Genomic DNA, 19793 nt, shown 5'->3' with positions numbered 1-19793 from the left:
ATGCTGTTTTTTACTTCCCAAAGGCTCTTGGATTGCTGCCTTTGTACTGTGTGTTGTCATCAATGAAAGCGAATGACTTGGAGTTGGAAATGCAAAAATACTAGTAGATCACCTGAAAGTATATCCTTATATTTTGGTCATGTTTCTCTCTTGATACTCTGACTTGTTTCTTCTCTTTTTTCTTTTTTGCTTTTTCAATTTTTAATTTTGCTGTGCAGGATTAATGCTTGTGATTATTATTGTTTTGACTCTGCAGTGGTTCTGCCATACTACAAAGATGGAAAGATGGAAGGAGTAGGAGATTCGAAGAAGGAAATTGTTTTCCGGCGCCATGTGGTTGACCGGATGCCAATTGATTGCTGGAATGATATTTGGCGGAAATTGCATCAACAACTAATTAATGTTGATGTTATTAACGTGAACACTGTGCCTGCAGAAGTCTATTCTACTGTTGCAACTGCAGTTGTTTGGTCTATGCGGCTAGCTCTATCTATTGCATTGTATGTCTGGATTGATAATATGGCGAGACCAATTTATGCGAAACTAATACCTTGTGATCTGGGGACCCCAACCAAAAAGACAAGGCAGCCTCTGAAGCGGCGTGCTCTTGGATCATTAGGCAAGAGTCGGTAAGTAGATTTTGATTTTTCTTTTCTTTTTTCAAGTAGTCTTGTAGGAATGCATTTATCTAAGCATCAAGTGTCCTGCATGTGCACTCACAAGACTTAAATCTTGGGGAGTCCATATAAACATAATTCAAAGGCTTATAGTACATCTTTGAAAGCTTATCCTCGTCGTTAGATTATTAGTCAATAATATTACCATTGCCTATGGACTTGTATTTGGTTTGCTGGATGGTGAAGATGCTGAAATGGCTAATGGGAGTATCACAAACTTGGCACCCTGCTCCACCCCCCCTCTTCCCTCTCCACAACAAAAAAAAAAAAAAAGTGGAAAAAAAAATAAAAATTGGCTATTTGGCCAAACATGTTCAGACATTCAGATTTTCATGTACTGCTATATAGGGTATTACTAGAGCTAATGCTTCAAATGAAACATTTTGCTTAGACTGTTTCTTTCCTTCTTTTTCTTTTTACATACAAACTCTTTTGGAAGCCAGGAACTTTCAACTCTTGCCACAAGTGCACTAATATCTGTAGGCTACTTTGGCAAGAGTGTCAATATAATTACTGCAATTTAATATCCAGGTACATCAACCTGTTGTTGATTTGTGTTCCATCCAATCCTCATACTGTCTAAATGAATTCCTTTCCTCTTAGGTGTAGAGAAGATTATTTTGAAATAGATTAAGATGCTGATTCTTTGCAATAGAATTTTACCTATGAAAAACTGGACATGTACGAGATGTGAAACAGTGGTGTATGTAATTCATTGACAATATTGTTTAAGTAGATAAATAAAAGTTGAGGTAAATGCTAAGCTAGAAATTAGCACAGAAGCTTTGGAATTTGGAAGGTTTAAGAGGTAAGTAGAACCTAGATTGAATATAATGGATGAAACTTTGGTAAAAATTAAAGTTGTAATGGAAGGTTGTTAGGTTTAAAAGCCTAGAACTGCCAAACCACCAATGTGTGAACAATTTGAATGACCAGGTTTAACCTAAAATGAGAGAGAAGGGGGCTGGGATGGTGATTGGTAAACAATTTTACATGTAAAATTAAGTAAAGATGGACTAGTGGAGGAATTCATTGGGTGTGTTCTGTGATTGAAGCATGCCTATATTAAATGAATATTTAACAATGACTGTTATGAGACAACCCATGCTTTTGTGTGGAGTGTTGGCTAATCAAACAACAATAAGTGATGTGGTCCATATGAGGATGTTAAGGTGGATGGATGGTAAAATGAAGAGAGCTAGAGTTAAGGAATTAAAAAAAAAAAAAGTTGTGAGATTATAGATATATTATCTATTAATAAATAGAATGAAAAATGGTTTAAGATAGTCTGAAAATGCTACAAATTCCAAATTTGTGGTTAGGGAGATAGATTATTTCCATTATTCATATTGCTAGGGAAGAGAACATTCCTTAAATAATAAAAAGAGACATAAAAAATTGTTAATTTAGATATATAGTCTCTATATGGTGCTGTCAATTGCATATGGGTGTTAAATTTGTTATTTCATTTTCCACTGTGTTTAAAGTAATTCAAATTAGAACTCCACCTTTAGACTGGAGAAAGACATAGCTATAAGCAGAAGCAGTGTTTAAAAAAAGTGCACAGCGTTGTGTTGCACTTTTACCTAAGCTTTGAAGCTCAAAAATTTGCGCTTCAGAAATACGCTTATTTTTTCTTTTTTGATAAGACAATATAAATGGTTGGATTTGTTTAAATTTTTTCAATGATGTGGCTGCTTGAATGTAAACCTTACCCAAAAAAATGTTGTTTAAGATCTGATAAAATCATAAATATATATTAACAGGAAAAAAAAGAAGACTCAACTTTATTTTACCGAGCAGAAAATATTTATGGAAACATATAATTTAGGTGTAAATTAGGGATTGCTAATATATTCTTGATTGTTTTAAATATGGAATTGATGATTGATTCCTAATTGCTGTAAATTAGGGATTAATTGTTTGGGGATTGCTGTAAATTAGTGATTGATTGATTGGGGATAGGTGTAAATTAGGGATGATTTTTTTTTTTTTTTTCTGATTTCTTTTCAATAGTTTATAGTTTTTATACTTATTAAAGTTCATACTCTTTATTTCATTTATTTGTGCTTCACTTTACTTAAGCCTGTGCTTTTCTTTGTGCTTAAGCTCGGTAGGCATTTTGAGCTTAAGTGCGTTTAGCACTTTTGAAAGCACTGAGCAGAAGTGAAAGAAGGGAATATTACATTGAAGGATCTTGCACAATTATCACCTATACATTGATAAAATATGCAAGAAAAGTAAATTTAACCTCCTCAAAATTCTTTCTAATGCACATTTGTCTATTTAAATTCTTTTATGTACAATTTACACATATATAAACTGAAAAGACTTAGGATTCATTTTGGCAGAATTGACCTAAATTACCAAGTGAAAGAGATTTCTATACACCTTTTTAATTTGACAGCTGACATTGATTTAAATATTAATAGTTGAAAGGCTTATTAAGGCAAGGCATTTAAAAAATGTAAGAAATTTGAATGAATGGTTCCCGGAAGATCTTTCTCTAGTTGTCGCTATGAAATTTATGTTTATAAGCAGTATAGAATAAGAGTCTGAGTGGGAGAAACTTGACAGGTCAATGTTCAAATATTTTTGTTGGGTATCAGTTCTTGTAATTGGACTCGATAGCTTTTGATGATTAATTTTGTTAACTTAATTGAATGGTACTTTTGCTAACAGAGAATTTGAATCTGATGTTTCTGTCTGCCATTCATCTAGGGCAAAGTTCATATCTGCAGAAGAAACTACTGGGGTTACCTTCGATGATTTTGCTGGGCAGGAATATATAAAGAGAGAATTGCAAGAAATTGTTCGAATACTAAAAAATGAAGAAGAGTTCCAGAGCAAGGGTATCTATTGCCCAAAAGGTGTGCTCCTTCATGGACCACCTGGTACTGGAAAAACGCTGTTGGCTAAAGCTATTGCTGGTGAAGCAGGACTTCCTTTTTTTGCATCTAATGGCACTGATTTTGTGGAGGTGAAACCTCAAATTCCTGGGAAGGCTTAAATTCAAAATGATACTATAATGAGAAAAGGAAGCTTTTAAAGAAATTGTTAATTTGGATACATAGGCATCTGGATTACTGTTAGTTCTTGAGGCACATTTGGATTTTGCACAGGTGTTAAATTTTGTTATTTCATTTTCCGTAGCATCTACAGGCATTCAAGTCAGCTCCAATATTGGACTGGTGTAATACACATAACTATAAATGGCAGTGAAAGATTGAAATATTACATTTTGGGATATTACAAAATTATTATTGCCTATACATTGAGAGAAGTTTATTACAAGACAAATCTGACCTACCCAAGGTATAAACTGAAGAGACTAAAGATTCATTTTGGAATAATTGACCAAAAATTACAAGCTAGAGAGATTTCAATACTTTATTTGATTCTTTTTTCTTCTCTCTCTCTCTGGTTTGAGATTACTTATGTTTTCTGATTTATCATGCAGTTGTTGATTTCTGTACTCTTGCTCTTTCCTTTTTGTTTTTTCCTTTCATTCTTCCCTTATTCTATTTTCTATTCTTCATCAACCTTTTTATTGGAAGTAATTGATAGGGATTAAGAAATTCAGACCTTTTTTTGTAAGATTAGGAAGCAAGCAGCATGATCAATTTGGAAATTTGCTTTTGGTAGAATTTTGTTTTCTTTGAGGTTTATAATTTTTTATTGTAATAAAAGGGAGGTTGTTTTAGGATTGAGATTACTTAAGATTGATTGATTAAGCATATTTATGTGCTTTGATTTCCTCTTTCTTCTTGTTTCACTCACAATCAGAATATCATCTAGTAAGAACCATATTTTCTACTCTCAATGTGATGATGATACAAAACAAAATGATCAACATTACATATTTGAATATCAATCTTAATCTTTGTAAACATCTTCACTAGGAAGTAATATAATGATTTCTTCTATCTACATGTTAATACATTCTCCACTTGAATAGTGAAACCTATAGGTCTTCTACATAAACTTTTTCACTACGGATCACCATGCAAGGAAGCATTCTTAACATCAAGTTGATGAAAGTGCTAGCTGCAGGTGATTGCCAATGTGGGATTGTATTGTGATGAACTCTCCTACTTCAGTTCTTAGGTCCTTGCCATGCCAATAATCTTAAATCTCAATATAACCAAAGTCGGTCTCAAAACACTTTTCTAGCTTACACCAACTCAACAACGGTCTTAGGTTGGCTTTGATACCACTTGTAACATTAAAAGTTTTCACCCAAAAGTGCTAGCTGAAGGTGATTTTTGGGTTCATGAGACTAAATAATAGACCCAAGGCCTCCTTAATAGACTACTGATGTGGGTTTGGACAACAAAGGCTAGAGAGTTACTATTTGTTAAACTTGATGAAGAGACCAAGTGCTAGAGCCCATAAAAGATGATCTCTAATATCTTTTATAGAAAGGAAGAAAGGAAAGCGGTATTCCCACACGTTTTATTGATACGAATCAGAAATATTTATGCAAGTAGTTTCCTAAAAATTCTCCTAAGATTTAGGACTAGATTACATCCCTATTATCTAGATTACAACACTAAAAGATAAATCTAAGAAATAATACAAGATAATACAAAGCAAGAAATAAATAAAACAAAATAAATAGGAAGATGATAATGGATGATTATCTTGGAATCTTCAAGACCTGGCCCGATCCTGTTTTTGTTTCTTCAATACTCCCCCTCAAGTTGGGGAGTGGATATTAGTCATCCCCAACTTGCTCACTAAGGCTTCAAACTGAGTACTATAGAGACCTTTTGTGAGGACATCTGCCACTAGTTGATTAGATGGAACATAGGTGATTTGTAGAATACCCGAGTCCAACTTTTCTTTCAAAAAATGCCTGTCAATCTCTATATGCTTAGTCTTGTCATGTTGAACAGGATTATGAGCTATGCTAATAGTTGATTGATTATCTCCCAACAATTTGATTGGCTTTGTCATTGGAATCTTTAAGTCTTCTAGGATAATCCGAAGCCATAATAGTTCACACACACCCAAGGCCATGGCTCGAAATTCAACTTCTGCACTTGATCTAGCAGCCACCCCTTGTTTCTTACTCCTCCAAGAAACCAAATTTCGTTCTAGGAATATGCAATATCCAGTTGTCGATCTCCTATCCATAAGAGAGACCCCATAATTAGCATCGATATACCCTTGGATCCTTAGGTCTCCCCCTGAAGTGAATAGAATCCCTTTGCCTGGAGTAGCTTTAAGATAATTCAGAATCTTTCTCACGGCATGCATGTGTTCTTCAGTAGGGCTATGCATAAATTGGCTTACTAGGCTGACTGCAAAGGATATGTCAGGCCTAGTATGTGAAAGATATATCAATCTCCTTACTAGGCTATCAATCTCATTACTAGGCGTTGAAATCTTCCTTTATCTACTTCTTTGTTGCTTCCAGTATTAGCCCCCAATTTTATATTTGGATCAATTGGAATTTTGACCCTTTTCCTCCTAGCAATCTTGTTTCAGAAAATAGATCAAGTACATATTTTCTTTGGGATAAGAAAATACCTTCCTTTGAGTGCACTACTTCAATGCCTAAGAAATACCTCAATGGACCAAGGCTTTTTATTTCAAATTTCCGGGCTAGATTTTCCTTAAGACATCCCTGTTCTTGTAAATCATTCTCTGTTACCACTATATCATCCACATATACCAGTAGTGCTGTCACCTTATTTCCTGTGTGTTTGATGAATAAAGTGTGGTCCCCTCAACTTTGGTAATACCCCATAGATAACATGGCCTTTGAGAATCTACCAAACCATGCACATGGGGATTGTTTGAGGCCATACAAAGCCTTCTTGAGTTTACACACGTGGTTGGTTCCTGTTTGCTCTTGCTTGAATTCAGGTGGTATATCCATGAAGACTTCTTCTTCTAAGTCGCCATGCAAGAATGCATTCTTGACATCAAGTTGTTATAATTTCTATCCATAGGTAGATGCCAATGCTAAGAGGATTCTAACAGTTGTCATATGGGCAACAAGGGCAAATGTTTCCAAATAATCAATGCCATAGGACTGAGTATAGCCCTTGGCAACCAGTCGTGCTTTATACCTGTCAAGTGATCCATCAACTTTGTACTTTAAATTGAAGATCCATCTACATCCCGCCAGTTTTACATCCTTTGGTCTAGTTACTAGTTCCCAGGTATGGTTCTTTTCTAGTGCCTTCATCTCTTCCATCATGGCTGCTTTCCAGTTGACATCTCTCATGGCTTCCTCTACGGATTTGGGAATAGCAATTGCATCCAAAGAAGTCAAGAAGCTTTTATGGGTAGGTGATAGGCGATGGTAGGATAAGTAGTTGGCCAATGGGTGTTTAGTACATGCCCTAACCCCTTTTCGAATAGCAATGGGAAGGTCGAGGTCTGTATGCTCCAAGAACTTTGAGTTTGGGTTAGGATTGTTGGATGTGGGGTTATCACCTGACGTGCTATCCAAACTCCGGTTCGGAGTTAATGTCAAGTGTGGCTGAGGATCACCAATGGGCTGTCGTCTCTTATAGACATAGGGAGAGCCTTTGTATCTAATAGTATCAACATGTCCAGAACCTTCTTCCTCCTAAGAGAATTGGGTAATATTGGAGAGGCAGGAACTAAAGGGTGAGAGAAATCAGTGCCTAATGGTGTTGTTCCAAGGGTAGGGTTAAGATTTTCCCAATCTAGGTTAGGTTGATCAATGATGGCTGGTCTGATTGGGGTAGACTCAAAGAAAGGCTAGGATTCATTGAATGTGACATCCTTAGAGACATATAATTTTTGAGATTCAGGATGATAACACTTATATCCCTTTTGAGTAGGAGAATACCCAAGAAACACACATTTAAGAGCTCTAGGGTCCAATTTATCCCTATGAATTTTAAGGATGTGGACAAAGCAAGCACACCCAAACACCTTTAGGGGCAATATTGTATGGTGATTTATTTTAGGAAAAAAGGTCATTAACTTTTGGAAAGGACTGAGGCCATTAATAACCCTAGAAGGCACCCTATTGATGACATATGTGGCTGTCAGAATTGCTTCCCCCCAGAAATATTTGGGCACATGATGGTGATGAAGGATACTTCATGTGACATTGAGAAGATGCCTCATCTTTCTCTCTGCCACCCCATTTTGTTGGGGAGTATCAACACAAGATGACTCATGAACAATGCCCTCCTTCTGAAAATAGTTATGCAAGTGGGTGTTAAAATAATACCGGGCATTGTTAGTGCGAAATCATTTGATAGGAGTGCCAAATTGGGTATGGATCATTTTACAAAATGAGAGTAACATTGATCCTATGTCGGCCTTTTCTTTTAGAAGAAACACCCAACACATGCGCGTGTAATCATCAATAAATGTAATGAACCAATTTGTCCTAGAATAATTAGGTATTTTGGATGGCCCCCAAACATCAGAACGAACCAAATGGAATGGCATAGAAGCCAATTTATTGCTAATAGAATAAGAAACTCGATGATGTTTTGCAATAATACATTCATCACATTGAAAATTGCTAGGATCTAAGGAATTGAATAAAGACGGAAACATTTGTTTTAACACAATAAATGAGGGATGTCCTAATCTAAAATGATGAAGCCATATAGCAGAAAGGTTAGAGGCAAACTGAGAGGAGGAGTAGGCCAAACTATGTTGCTTCCTTATAGAGCCTTCACCCTTCCCATCCAAGATGTAGAGCCCATTGTGAACCCTAGCCACACCAATCGTCTTCCCGTGCCCTTATCCTGAAACTTACACGTGTGGTGAGAAAATAGAAAAGAAATTTAAATCATTGGTTAGTTTGGTAATAGAGATCAAACTTCTTGTTAGGCTTGGGACATGAAGAACTTGGTTCAGTGGCAGCCAAAAAATTGATGATACTTTGCCTTTTCCTACTATAGGGATGGTAGTACCATCAGCAATTGTGATTTGTATAGTGGGTTCAAGAGCTTCATATGTTTCAAAAAATTGAATGTTAGAGGTCATGTGGTCGGTAGCTCTCGAATCTAGGATCCATATGCTATTCTTATCAGTTTTAGAAGCAATGAAAGACTCAAAAGAAAGGTTACCTTGCTGCACCAAGGAGCATGAGGCTCCATCTTGGAATGTCCGAAGGAAAGCTTTTAGTTTGCCTAATTCCTCTGGATTCAGTTGAGTAGATTCTTCCACTTCTGAAACATCTTTCTTTGTTGCCTCCTCTTTTGGATCTTTGTTAGATAAATAGCCTTGATGCTGCCCCATGTTCTTGAATCCTCCTATCTTGCTTAACACGACCTCCTTTCCATGTAACTTAAAACAGGTTTCTCTAGTGTGCCTTGCCTTCCTACAAAATGTGCACCACTATCCATCACGGTTGGAGGTTCGGTTCTGACCCCCAAGCCTATAATCCGTCCTTCTAGGAGCCTGGTATGCTGTTTTTCCAGATTTGTTGCTGCTTCCATCTTGCTTGCTAACCAAGGCCGATCCTTCTGTGCTATGGATAGAAAGCATGACAGATCTTCTATTCTCTTCACTCCTAGCAATAGCAAAAACTTCATTTAAATTAGGTAACTTATCCTTACCAAGGACTTGTACTCGAACCTAATCATCTTATTAATGAGGCTTTGATACCATGTAGAAAGGGAGAAAGGGAAGCGGTATTCCCACATGTTTTATTGATACGAATCAGAAATATTTATATAAGTAGTTTCTTAAGAATTCTCCTAAGATTTAGGACTAGATTACATCCCTATTATCTAGATTACAACACTAAAAAATAAATCTAAGAAATAATACAAGATAATGAAAAGTAAGAAATAAATAAAACAAAATAAATTGGAAGATGATAATGGATGATTATCTTGGAATCTTCAAGCCCCGGCCTGGTCCTGTTTTTATTTTTTCAACATCTTTAATGACTTGGATTGTCTAAATTGTAAAATAGCGAGGATTAGCAAAATGGAGTTTGTGGTTGGTGAGTGTGAACCTTGTAGGTGCATGGTGTCACGACCCCAAGGATAGTATTAATAGTATATTACATGTATTGTAGTAAGTTGTACCCAGTATTGTAGATCTTGTACCTTTCAGTTGTTATTGTAACTGAAAGGCATACAAGCTCATAAATAGGCTAAATCTTGGAGGATAGAGGTATTGATGAATGATATTAGATTTCAGGTCTTCTCTCTCTACAATTCTCTTTGATTTCTCCCTATTCTCTCTCTCTTTTTGTTTGTTCTTTTTCAATTTTTCTCTCTTTGTTCTTTTGAATTCTCTCTCCCCTTCTATTTTTTCTCTCTCGATTTCTATCAATTTCCACTCAAAACCCTAGGTTAAACCTAGGATTTGACATATGGTATCAGAGTCTATGATTCTCAGTTGATTAATCTAGGCAATCCTTAGCAGTTGATCTAGAGTAGTCAATCCTCGATTGCTACATTGTGATCTAGGCAATTCTAGCGGGCAGTATTAGGAGGTTGATTCAGAGCCTGATTAACAAGAGTCTGTTTCAAAGCAAATTGACTTTGTAGATCTAGGCGATTCTTAATAGTTGATTAAGGTCCAGATTTGAAGGTAAAGCAGAGCCAATCGATTCTTAGTTGAATTTAGGTACAGGCAATTATTGAAAGTAGTTTTAGAGGTGGATTCAGGCAATTATTGGAGGCAATTTTAGAGGCAGGCAATGGAGAAAGGAATCAAGGACGAATGCGTTAAAATTAACCAAAAGCTGGATGAACTCATGATTATGATGGCCAAACGGTATTAGGTTAGTCTTCTAACTGAATTATTTTCTAAGGAATATTCTAATCCAATCATTCAAAGAAAGACACCAATCCCTATGACAGTTGGAGATCCATACGTTACTCGTCAAAAGAATCAGTATTCTAACAAACCAAAGAGTTCAACTAAGGAAGAAAGAAGTAATAAGGAGGACGTTGTGAATGATGTTTTTCAGCCTCAGAAGTTTCTTCAAGTAAAGCAATACCAGGAGAAGGCAAAATTATGGAGAAATGATTCTTTGATTACTTTCGATTTGGAGGAGTGTTTTGATTCAGAAAGTACTGATAAAGAGGATGATAGCAATAACAATGATAGTATTGGCAGTGAAATTCATTCTCCAAATAAAAACAATATGGTCCATGATGTTTAGAAAGTAGATCTAAAGGAACAACCTGATTCCTTAAAAAGAGAAGTTTCTGAAGAAGATGCTCAAGATGACTATCTCGGAAGTTTTGATCATGAGATGATTGATTCAGATAATCAATCATTAGGTTAAAAATCATCCACATTTGGTAAAAGACGTTACTGATCTTTTAGGCACCATCATGGAAATCACTAGAATTTTCGTTGAGAGGAAAACTAACAGCATTTTGAGTTCTCCTTAGAATATAGATCACTTGGAGAAGAGAGGGTCATGTACCTGCACTTATAGCCATAGTACACATGATTAGGGTAGTTATAGGCTGTTTGCATTGTACTTAGAGAGATACTGTATACAGTTGTACTTGGGTGATTATTGTTTTGGGCGAGAAGTTGCATTATCCGTGTGATTGGGGGAATCAATATAAATAAATTGATTCAACCCTTCGGAGGCATCCAAAGAATTCATTTCAATACAATTCTAAATTTCTCCCACCGCTCTCTCTCTCTCTTGTTCTCTCCCTCTCGATCACTCCTTCTCAGAGCCCCTGATTCACTAATTCTCATCTGATTGGAGAGAATTCATTGTCAGATCTTTAAGATCTGACAACTTTGGTATTAGAACTCACCCTCACCTGGAGAAGTTCCTTGCGAATCCTATTTGATGGAGGACGGTACTCGGATGAAGAATTTTGAATCTTAGCTGCAATAGTTCGGCTCGATGATAGCCGATTTGCAAGCTCGGGTGGATCAGTCGGAAATTGGGTCCTATAGGAACCATGAGGCGATCATTTCGATTGATAGGAAGTTGGATGGGGCATTGAGATTCGAGAGGAGGTGGGAAGCCAGATTAGAGAATAACTCCAAAGCTTTATGGTGATGTTTGCCAGACTGAATCCGGTAAGAATTTCTCCCGATTTTCCTCTTAGGGAAAGATAAGACCTGATTCTACCTGGACACAGGATGAATTAGCGGGCTACCGGAACCTCCGAATTCGGGGAAGATCCAGCGAAGATAGGGGAGAGTGTGTTGGGACGTAGGCAAGAATTGTCGGCTATGCAAAATCAGCCTAGTTTCCCTATGCCAAGGTTGGATATTCCCATGTTTGATGGGGTGAGTCCCAGATGTTGGATAAGAAGGTGCGAAAGAATGTTTGATTGGTGCGGTGTCTCGGATCAACAGAGGGTGGCCTTAGCTACGACGTACCTCAATGATGTAGGAGATGCTTGGTACTAGGGATGGTCTAAGGTGTGGGAGGGTTCCCAATGGGATGAATTTGCAGAGGAGATATGCGAGAGGTTTGGAGATTGAGGTTTGGTGGACATAGTGGAGGAGTTCAATAAGATTAGACAAGAAGGATCAGTGTTGGACTATCAACTCAAATTAGAAGAGATGAAGGCACTCATGTTGAACCACAACCGCCATTTGATAGAAGTATACTTCGTCTCAAGTTTCATAAATGGTTTAAGCGAAGAGCTGTGACCAACGGCGAAGGTGTTACAGCCTAAGACCCTCAAGCATGTGGCAGAAAGTGCAAGGCTGCATGAATTAACGGTGGAGACTTTGATGAAAAAGCAAAGGTCACTAGCCAAAGGGGGGAATCTTAATGTGCTGCCACAGGGGAGTAAGGGATATGTGAAGGAGATGAGTAGAGAGAATCTAAGGGTTGGGAATTTGACATTACTAGCCCATACTACTCAAGGAGGTAAGATGATAGAACAGAGAAGGCAGGCTGGACTCTGTTTTTAGTGTGGGGATAATTTCTACCTGGGTCATCAATGCAAGAAACAATTACTCTTATTAGAAGGGGAAGAAGGAGAAGAAATAAGGGAAGAGGAGATAGCTAATTCACATGAAGGAGGAGGGTAGACCCTTAGTGTTTATTAGCTAGGCATTAGCACCTAAGCATGCTTGAGCATCTATGAGAAGGAGCTATTGGTAGTGTTATTTTTGGTGGAGAAGTGGAGGCACTATCTAGAGGGGGACCAATTTGTAATCAAAACGGATCATGAGAGCTTGAAGTTCTTGTTACAACAGAAACGTCACACACATTTGCAGAAGTGAGGGATAACCAAGCTAATGGGGTTAGATTATGCCATACAGTACAAGAAGGAAAAGGAGAATCTTGCAGCTGATGCCTTGTCAAGGTGCTAGGAAGAAGGAATCTCAGCAGCCATCTCAATTATGGATCCAGATTGGTACTAGGAAGTCGCAACAAGTTACGGGATGGATGAACAGACTAAGACTTTGTTGGAGCAACTGGTTTTGGACCCCTCAAGCAAGAAACGGTATAAACTAACAAATGGCTTGATCAAGTATCATGAGAGGTTGGTAATTGGGGAGTGCGAGTCGCTTAAGGAGAAAATACTACATACTTCACATGAACCCCCTCCTCCCCCGGTCGGGGGGGGGGACACCTAGGGATACAAAACACTTATCATAAGGTCAAGCAACTCTTTTATTAGCCTAAGCTCAAGGATTTGGTAATCAAATTTGTTATGGCCTGTGACATTTGCAAGAGATGTAAGCATGAGACAGTTGCCTCACTGGGATTATTGCAACCTTGGCTATACTTGAGTAGGCTTGGGTGAGTATGTCAATGAACTTCATAGAGGGGCTACCAAAGTCAGAAGGAAGGGATTGCATATTGGTAGTGGTGGATAGGTTTATGAAGTTTGCACACTTCATAAGCCTTGCTCACTTGTACATAGCTTAGGAAGTGGCCAGAACCTTTCTTGATCAAGTAGTTAAACTGCATGGGACTCCCAAGACTATAGTGTCTGATCGGGACAAGGTGTTCACCAGCTTACTATGGCAAGCATTGTTAAAATCCCTAGGGGCTAAGCTGAACATGTCTTCAACCTACCATCCGCAAACCAACAGATAGACTGAGAGGGTCAATCAGTGCTTGGAGACCTACCTCTGATGCCTTTGTTTTCTATATGCAAAGGGTTGGCACAAGTGGCTATCACTTGCCCAATGGTGGTACAACTCTAGCCACCATAGCTCTATCAGAATGTCCCCCTTTGAAGCACTATATGGTTACACATCAACCCTCCTACCGGCCATCCAAGAAACCACTAACATGGCAGCTGTGGATGTATACCTACTACAAAGACAACAAGTCTTGCAACATCTCAAAAGGGAACTAGCCATTGCACATAACCGTATGAAGCAATCCACGAATAGAGGGAGAAGTGAAAGGGAATTCACAATGGGTGAGGAAGTTTACTTGAAGCTGAGGCACTCCTATATCAAGACATTGATGTCAGGTCTAGTTTCTAAATTGAGCCGAAGGTACTATGGCCCCTTTCCCATTATAGCAAAATTTGGAAATGTAGCCTATAAACTCCAATTACCAGTAGATTCTCAAATCCACCCAGTGTTCCACATGTCATTACTCAAGAAATTAGTGGGAGTACATCAAGTGAGCCTTACTCTACCACTAGGAGCCATTGACACCAACCCTACCATGAAACCAACTGCTATAATAGACATATGGGTCATCTACAAACAAGGCGCACCTATAACTCAAGTGTTGGTGAAGTGGTCTAACCTCCACTCAGACAATAATACGTAGGAATATTTTTCCAGATCTGCTCAAACAATTTTCGAGGGTCTCTAGTCTACTTAGCATTTCTTGAGGACAAGAAATTCCTTAAGGGGAGGGTAATTGTCATGTACCTGCACTTATAGCCGTAGTACACATGATTGAGGGTTGTTATAGGCTGTTTGCATTGTACTTGGAGAGATGCTGTATACAGTACTTGGGCGATCATTGTTTTGGGCGGAAAGTTGCACTATCCATGTGACTAAGGAAATCAATATAAAGAAATTGATTCAACGCTTTGGAGGCATCCAGATAATTCATTTCAATACAATTCTGAATCTCTCTCTTTCGTTCTCTCCCTCTTGATCAATCCTCCTCTTAGCCCTTGTTTCACTAATTCTCATCCGATTGGAGAGAATTCATTGCCAGATCCTTAAGATTTGACAGAGAGCTTTGGCAAAGAGGTCTTTGAGGTCATATCTTACAATTGTAGGAAATGGCAAAAGAAAAGGAATGTAAGAGAGAAGAGGAAAAGGCCAAGAAGGAGAAAGAAAGGAAAAAGAAAAGAGGAAGGAAAAAGAGATGGCAATGGAACAATCTTATAAGGATGAATTAGATAGTGAGAGCAAGAACTGGATGAAGAAATATTGGCACAGTTGTTGTAATTTCTTGGGGACAAGAAATCTCTTAAGGAGGGGACAATTGTCACGACCCCAGGGATATAGTAGTAATAGCATATTACATGTATTGTAAGCATAGGAAAACCAAGAATTAGGTTTTTGGTGCACTTGTGAAAACTAAAGTGTAATGGTTATTGTAATAAGCATGTGAAAACTCCATTGTTTTGGTGGAACTAAAAGTGTCCCTTTGAGAAGCAGATGTAGGTACCTGGAGGTGCATGACCACTATAATTCTTGTGCCATTATGTGGTGTGTACTTTTTAATTTTTATTGTGTTTGTTTTGCTTGGTACATGCCATCATCTTTGTACATAAAGCATCCACTATTGAGACCTTATTGTTTTATCTATTACACATGCATTAAAATTTGGGAAAAATTTTAGAAAACTCAATTCATTCCCCTCTTGAATCTTCACCGCAAATACAGATAGACCAACAGTCATGTGTCATGTTGTGAGTTGATAATGGAACTATCCATGGCTTGTTGATATATAGATGATGAGGCTTTGCAGTCTAGGTGGCGGGCTATCTACTGTATGTGTAGCTACAATTTCTTTACATGACCCGATAGGAAGGGAAAACGCGATATTGAGGCTATTGCAAATTTACAACCTTATCAAAATGATTTTGTTGAAGTAGAATAGTGACTCTCATCATCAACTACAATTTATCCTAACTAAGTTAGGGTTGGTGGCATGACATTCATAATGCCAGTTGACTTTTAAAAGTCACATTGAAAATACAAATCCATGCAAAAGAACAATGTAGCAAAATAAAGTTCCAACACCATCTTTATATGGAAATGTTTCATGAGATGACGGTGAATAAATATAATTGATTTGGTCATGTTCCATCACACAGTTGATATCGTGAAACCAACTTGTACAACATGGAAACTTTGAAGATAAGAAAACACTTAAAGTATATTGGTTATTAGGTCGTTCAACCCTCACACTTAATATGTAATATATAATTGAAATAACAAACCTCATGTTTTCTGTTGGAATTAACCTTGGTCTTAGTGCCCTACAATGCTCCTATTTTTCATTCCTGAACTTGTTGATTATTGAATATCTAAAAGCTCATTGGAAGATATTACTTCTAAGATCAGCTTAACACATTCTTATTCTAGTTGCTCAATATTTGTCCTGATCAACCATAGGCTCAACTAGTTCTATCATGATGGCTGATTCCTTAGGTTTGATTTTATATGCTTTTTCCAATTGGAAAGTGGTAGCCACTGGCTTCAACTATTTTTCTATTTATGTCATTTTTAGAGGTAGGATCCTTTTAAATCTGTGTTCTTTTGTTAAAATCTTATTTAACTGCTTCAAGCTTTCAATGGTCTGTACACAGTATCACAGAGTTGCTGTGAGAGAGAGAGAGAGAGAGAGTGCGTCGCAGTTAGCTTCTTTATGAACCTGTAGACTTAACATTCTTGATTGTGGATTGTGTCGGCCACCTTATAAGCATGCACAGACAACTGGCTTATCTGAAATTTTGTTATTGCAGATGTTTATTGGTGTTGCTGCATCTCGCGTGAAGGATCTCTTTGCTAGTGCCAGATCATTTGCACCCTCCATAATTTTTATTGATGAGATAGATGCTATTGGTAGCAAGCGTGGTGGGCCTGATATTGGTGGGGTATGATTATAAACTTCATCTTTCACTGTTTACATATTTACTATTACTTAACTAAGCTTTTCCTTATCTACTTGAGGCATTGGCAGATTGCACACATATCCATTCACACTTGTATAGATGTCGATATTCTTCGAATAAATATAGCATTTTGCAAACATGCTATGCAGTATCTCTTTTCATTTGTTATGATGTCTACTTTTCTTGCATTTTGCAAGTTCGGAGTTTATTCTGCTTCCTAACATTCAAGAATCTTTTAAGTGGGCTTCTGAGGACATGTCTCCATATTTGTTCTCCTTTGGTAACTATTAAACACACATTCACCTGATGGGAACACATAAACCAATATCAGAAAAAAGTAGTTGCATGACATGATTAGTTCACCAGATTTATTCATTTAGGTATTCACCAAATTAATTGAGGAAGATTATGAGATAGATTAAAGTATGGGAAATGTTCATATCTAAGAGAAAAGATTGTGGACCTTGTGATGAACTGTTCTTTTCTAAGACTAAAATGATTAATAAAGATGATGTACCTTAAATCAATATATGAATAAGATGTGGTTGTATTGTATGGTTGTTTTATGTCGGTAGCTATGGAATGACTATTGAATTTAAACAGAATGAGTTATCATCTAAAGAATCTTCACTGAAGGACGTTGACCATGTAGAACAAAGAGCTTGAGCTTGCAATGAAGAATAACATACATGTAGTATTGTCTGAAGCTCTGAAAGATAAAATGAGCTTAAAAGGTAAAGCTAAGTATTATTGTTAAACACTCCTTAGGAATATGATTTGTAGCATAAACTATGGGCATCAGAAGAAAATTATAATGAAAGAGGCAAAAGCTTAGGAAAGAGATTGAAAGAAGTCATTTTGATCTTAATGATGATAGTTGATAGTTCTGGGAACTAATGATAAAGCTGCCTATTTGGTATTCTGGTGGGTTTATGTTAGGAATAAATGATAGATTTTGAAATGTAGAAGACAAGTTTCAGAGTTTTCAGGACTGAGATTTTAATTTGGTTTCATAAGACCTAGCTTACTGGGCTTTAGAATTAAAGTTGGGTTAAGGAGCATGTAATAAGGGCTTAATAGTAGAATGAAAGCTGTTGAGAGTAAAAATAATATAGAAGAAAAAATTAACTCTTATCTAACTTTTAGATGAGATAGTGGGTTAAGAATTCAACATGGTATTAGAACAAACTAAGGTCTTGAGTTCAAACTTCATTGCTAACCCAATATTTAAATAGTTGTGCATGTTTGTACTAGTTCCATAGTGAAACCTAGCCTCGCATGAGGGTGCAAGTTAAGAGTAAAAGTAATAATATAAAGGCCTTTTAACTTGAAAAAACCAAATATTTTCCCATTTTTTTGCGATTTTATCCAAAACTTTCAATTTTGGCAATAAGAACCCAAGTTGAGAAATTGGGTGCAATTTTATCTCGCAGTTAAAATTGATTGGAGAGGTGTGTGGCTTTGCCCAGGTGGCACGCCACCTGGCAATTTGAGTGGGCCCCACATTGACTGTTGTTGAAAAAAAAAATAAAAAAAATCAAATCAAAATAACGGGGCTGACCAATTGAGAAGACAAAGGGCCGCGGATCTGGGAGAAGATCAGAAGCCATGGCGACGATGAACACCATCGGCAACAACGGCAAGCCAGCGCCCAAGGCGAGATGTGGATCGTCGGCCATGTCAGACATCGACTCTGGCCGATGTGAATGCGGTCACGATAACCCATCGCCATGGTCACAGCCATGACGCACTCACGACGGTGATCCACGACCCACGAGGAGTTGGCCATCGTCGTTGATGGTCACTGTGCGCTTGGATCGATTGACCGTCGGCCATGGGGAAGAAAATTGATGTGAAGTCGGCCATAGGGAAGACGCAAGGTCGCGACCATGACGATGAAGGATGTAGGAGAAGGGGGCAGCCGATGGTGGAGGAAGAAGGCGACGGCTGTGTAGAGGCGAGGCAAACCGATGGAGGGGGAGAAGATCGGTCTTGACCCAATTAATTTGATTTTTATTTCTTATTTTTTTTCAACAACAATGAACATGAGGCCCACTCAAATTGCCAGGTGGCACGCCACCTAGGCAAAGCCACACGCCTCTCTAATCAACAGTGTTTTAAAACGCGCTAGGAGCTTGTCGAGCACTAACCTGGAGCCTAGCGCCTAGGTTGCCTAGGCGGGCCTAGGAAATATGCCTGGGTAACTATAGAAAGTTGTTTAGAATACATAAGAATACGCTACTTGTAGAGAATAACTTAGAGAAGGATAGGGTTTATAGAAAATTTTATTTTATTTTTATTTTTTTTCATTCTTTTTCAGAATACTATTTTAGTATTTTCTCTCTCTCTCTCTCTCTCTCCCCTCGTACTTGAACACCCCCATTTTTCCCTTGGCCCCAATTTTATTCTTTTCTAAAACCTTCTCATTCTCATTCTCTCTCTCTCAAACCCGCATCGCTGATCGCATCGTCGCCCCCTGCCAATGCCACTTGAACCGCCGTTGCCCCCACCCGGTCAGCTATAGAAACCTTTCGTTGCGAGAGAGAAATCGAAGAGATGATTGGCGGCGACAGTGACGAGTGACAGAAATTGGGGCCAAGGGAAAATACCGAACACAAATCCAAACACACAAATCGGGGCCAAGAGAGAAATTGAGGCCAAGGTAAGTCTGTAAGTCTTCAAAAGTTAGGCACCGCCTAGGCGTCGATTGGGTCCGGCGCCTAGGGTGCTAATTTGCCTGTATTCGTGGCGACCAGGGGTTGCCTAACACCTTGGCGGTGCCTTTTAGAACATTGCTAATCAATTTTGACCGCGGGATAAAATTGTTCCCAATTTCTCAAATCAGGTCGTTATTGCCAAAATCGAAAGTTTTGGATAAAATCGTAAAAACACAAAATATTTGGCTTTTTCGTGCTAAAAGGCCTAATATAAAAGGTAAAGTTAACCTTCTATCTAACAACTCAAGATTTTAGATGAAAAGGTTGTTAATAATTCAACAGGACTAATAGGTAGGTGAAAGTTTATGGTTAAAGAGCAAGAATCCTCACATATTGCACTTGTAACCTAAGCTAAAACTGATCTGTCAGACAACTATTTTCTAAGA

The 19793-nt window shown here is 37.9% G+C and overlaps 1 protein-coding gene across 1 annotated transcript in view; it reads left to right on the top strand.

Annotated features, from left to right (window-relative positions):
• Positions 1–19793, top strand: part of LOC127803431 (probable inactive ATP-dependent zinc metalloprotease FTSHI 4, chloroplastic) — a 120338-nt gene that overhangs the window by 59599 nt on the left and 40946 nt on the right. Inside the window, exons 3-5 of the mRNA XM_052339646.1 lie at positions 257–629; positions 3399–3657; positions 16541–16672. Of these exons, the coding sequence (XP_052195606.1) occupies positions 257–629; positions 3399–3657; positions 16541–16672 (764 nt within the window). The remainder of the gene's footprint in view (positions 1–256; positions 630–3398; positions 3658–16540; positions 16673–19793) is intronic.

This window comes from Diospyros lotus, chromosome 6, assembly GCF_014633365.1.
Source record: "Diospyros lotus cultivar Yz01 chromosome 6, ASM1463336v1, whole genome shotgun sequence".
In the NCBI taxonomy this organism is placed as follows: domain Eukaryota; kingdom Viridiplantae; phylum Streptophyta; class Magnoliopsida; order Ericales; family Ebenaceae; genus Diospyros; species Diospyros lotus.
Note: the sequence above shows the minus strand (reverse complement) of the source record. Positions and strands in the feature narration are given on the sequence as shown.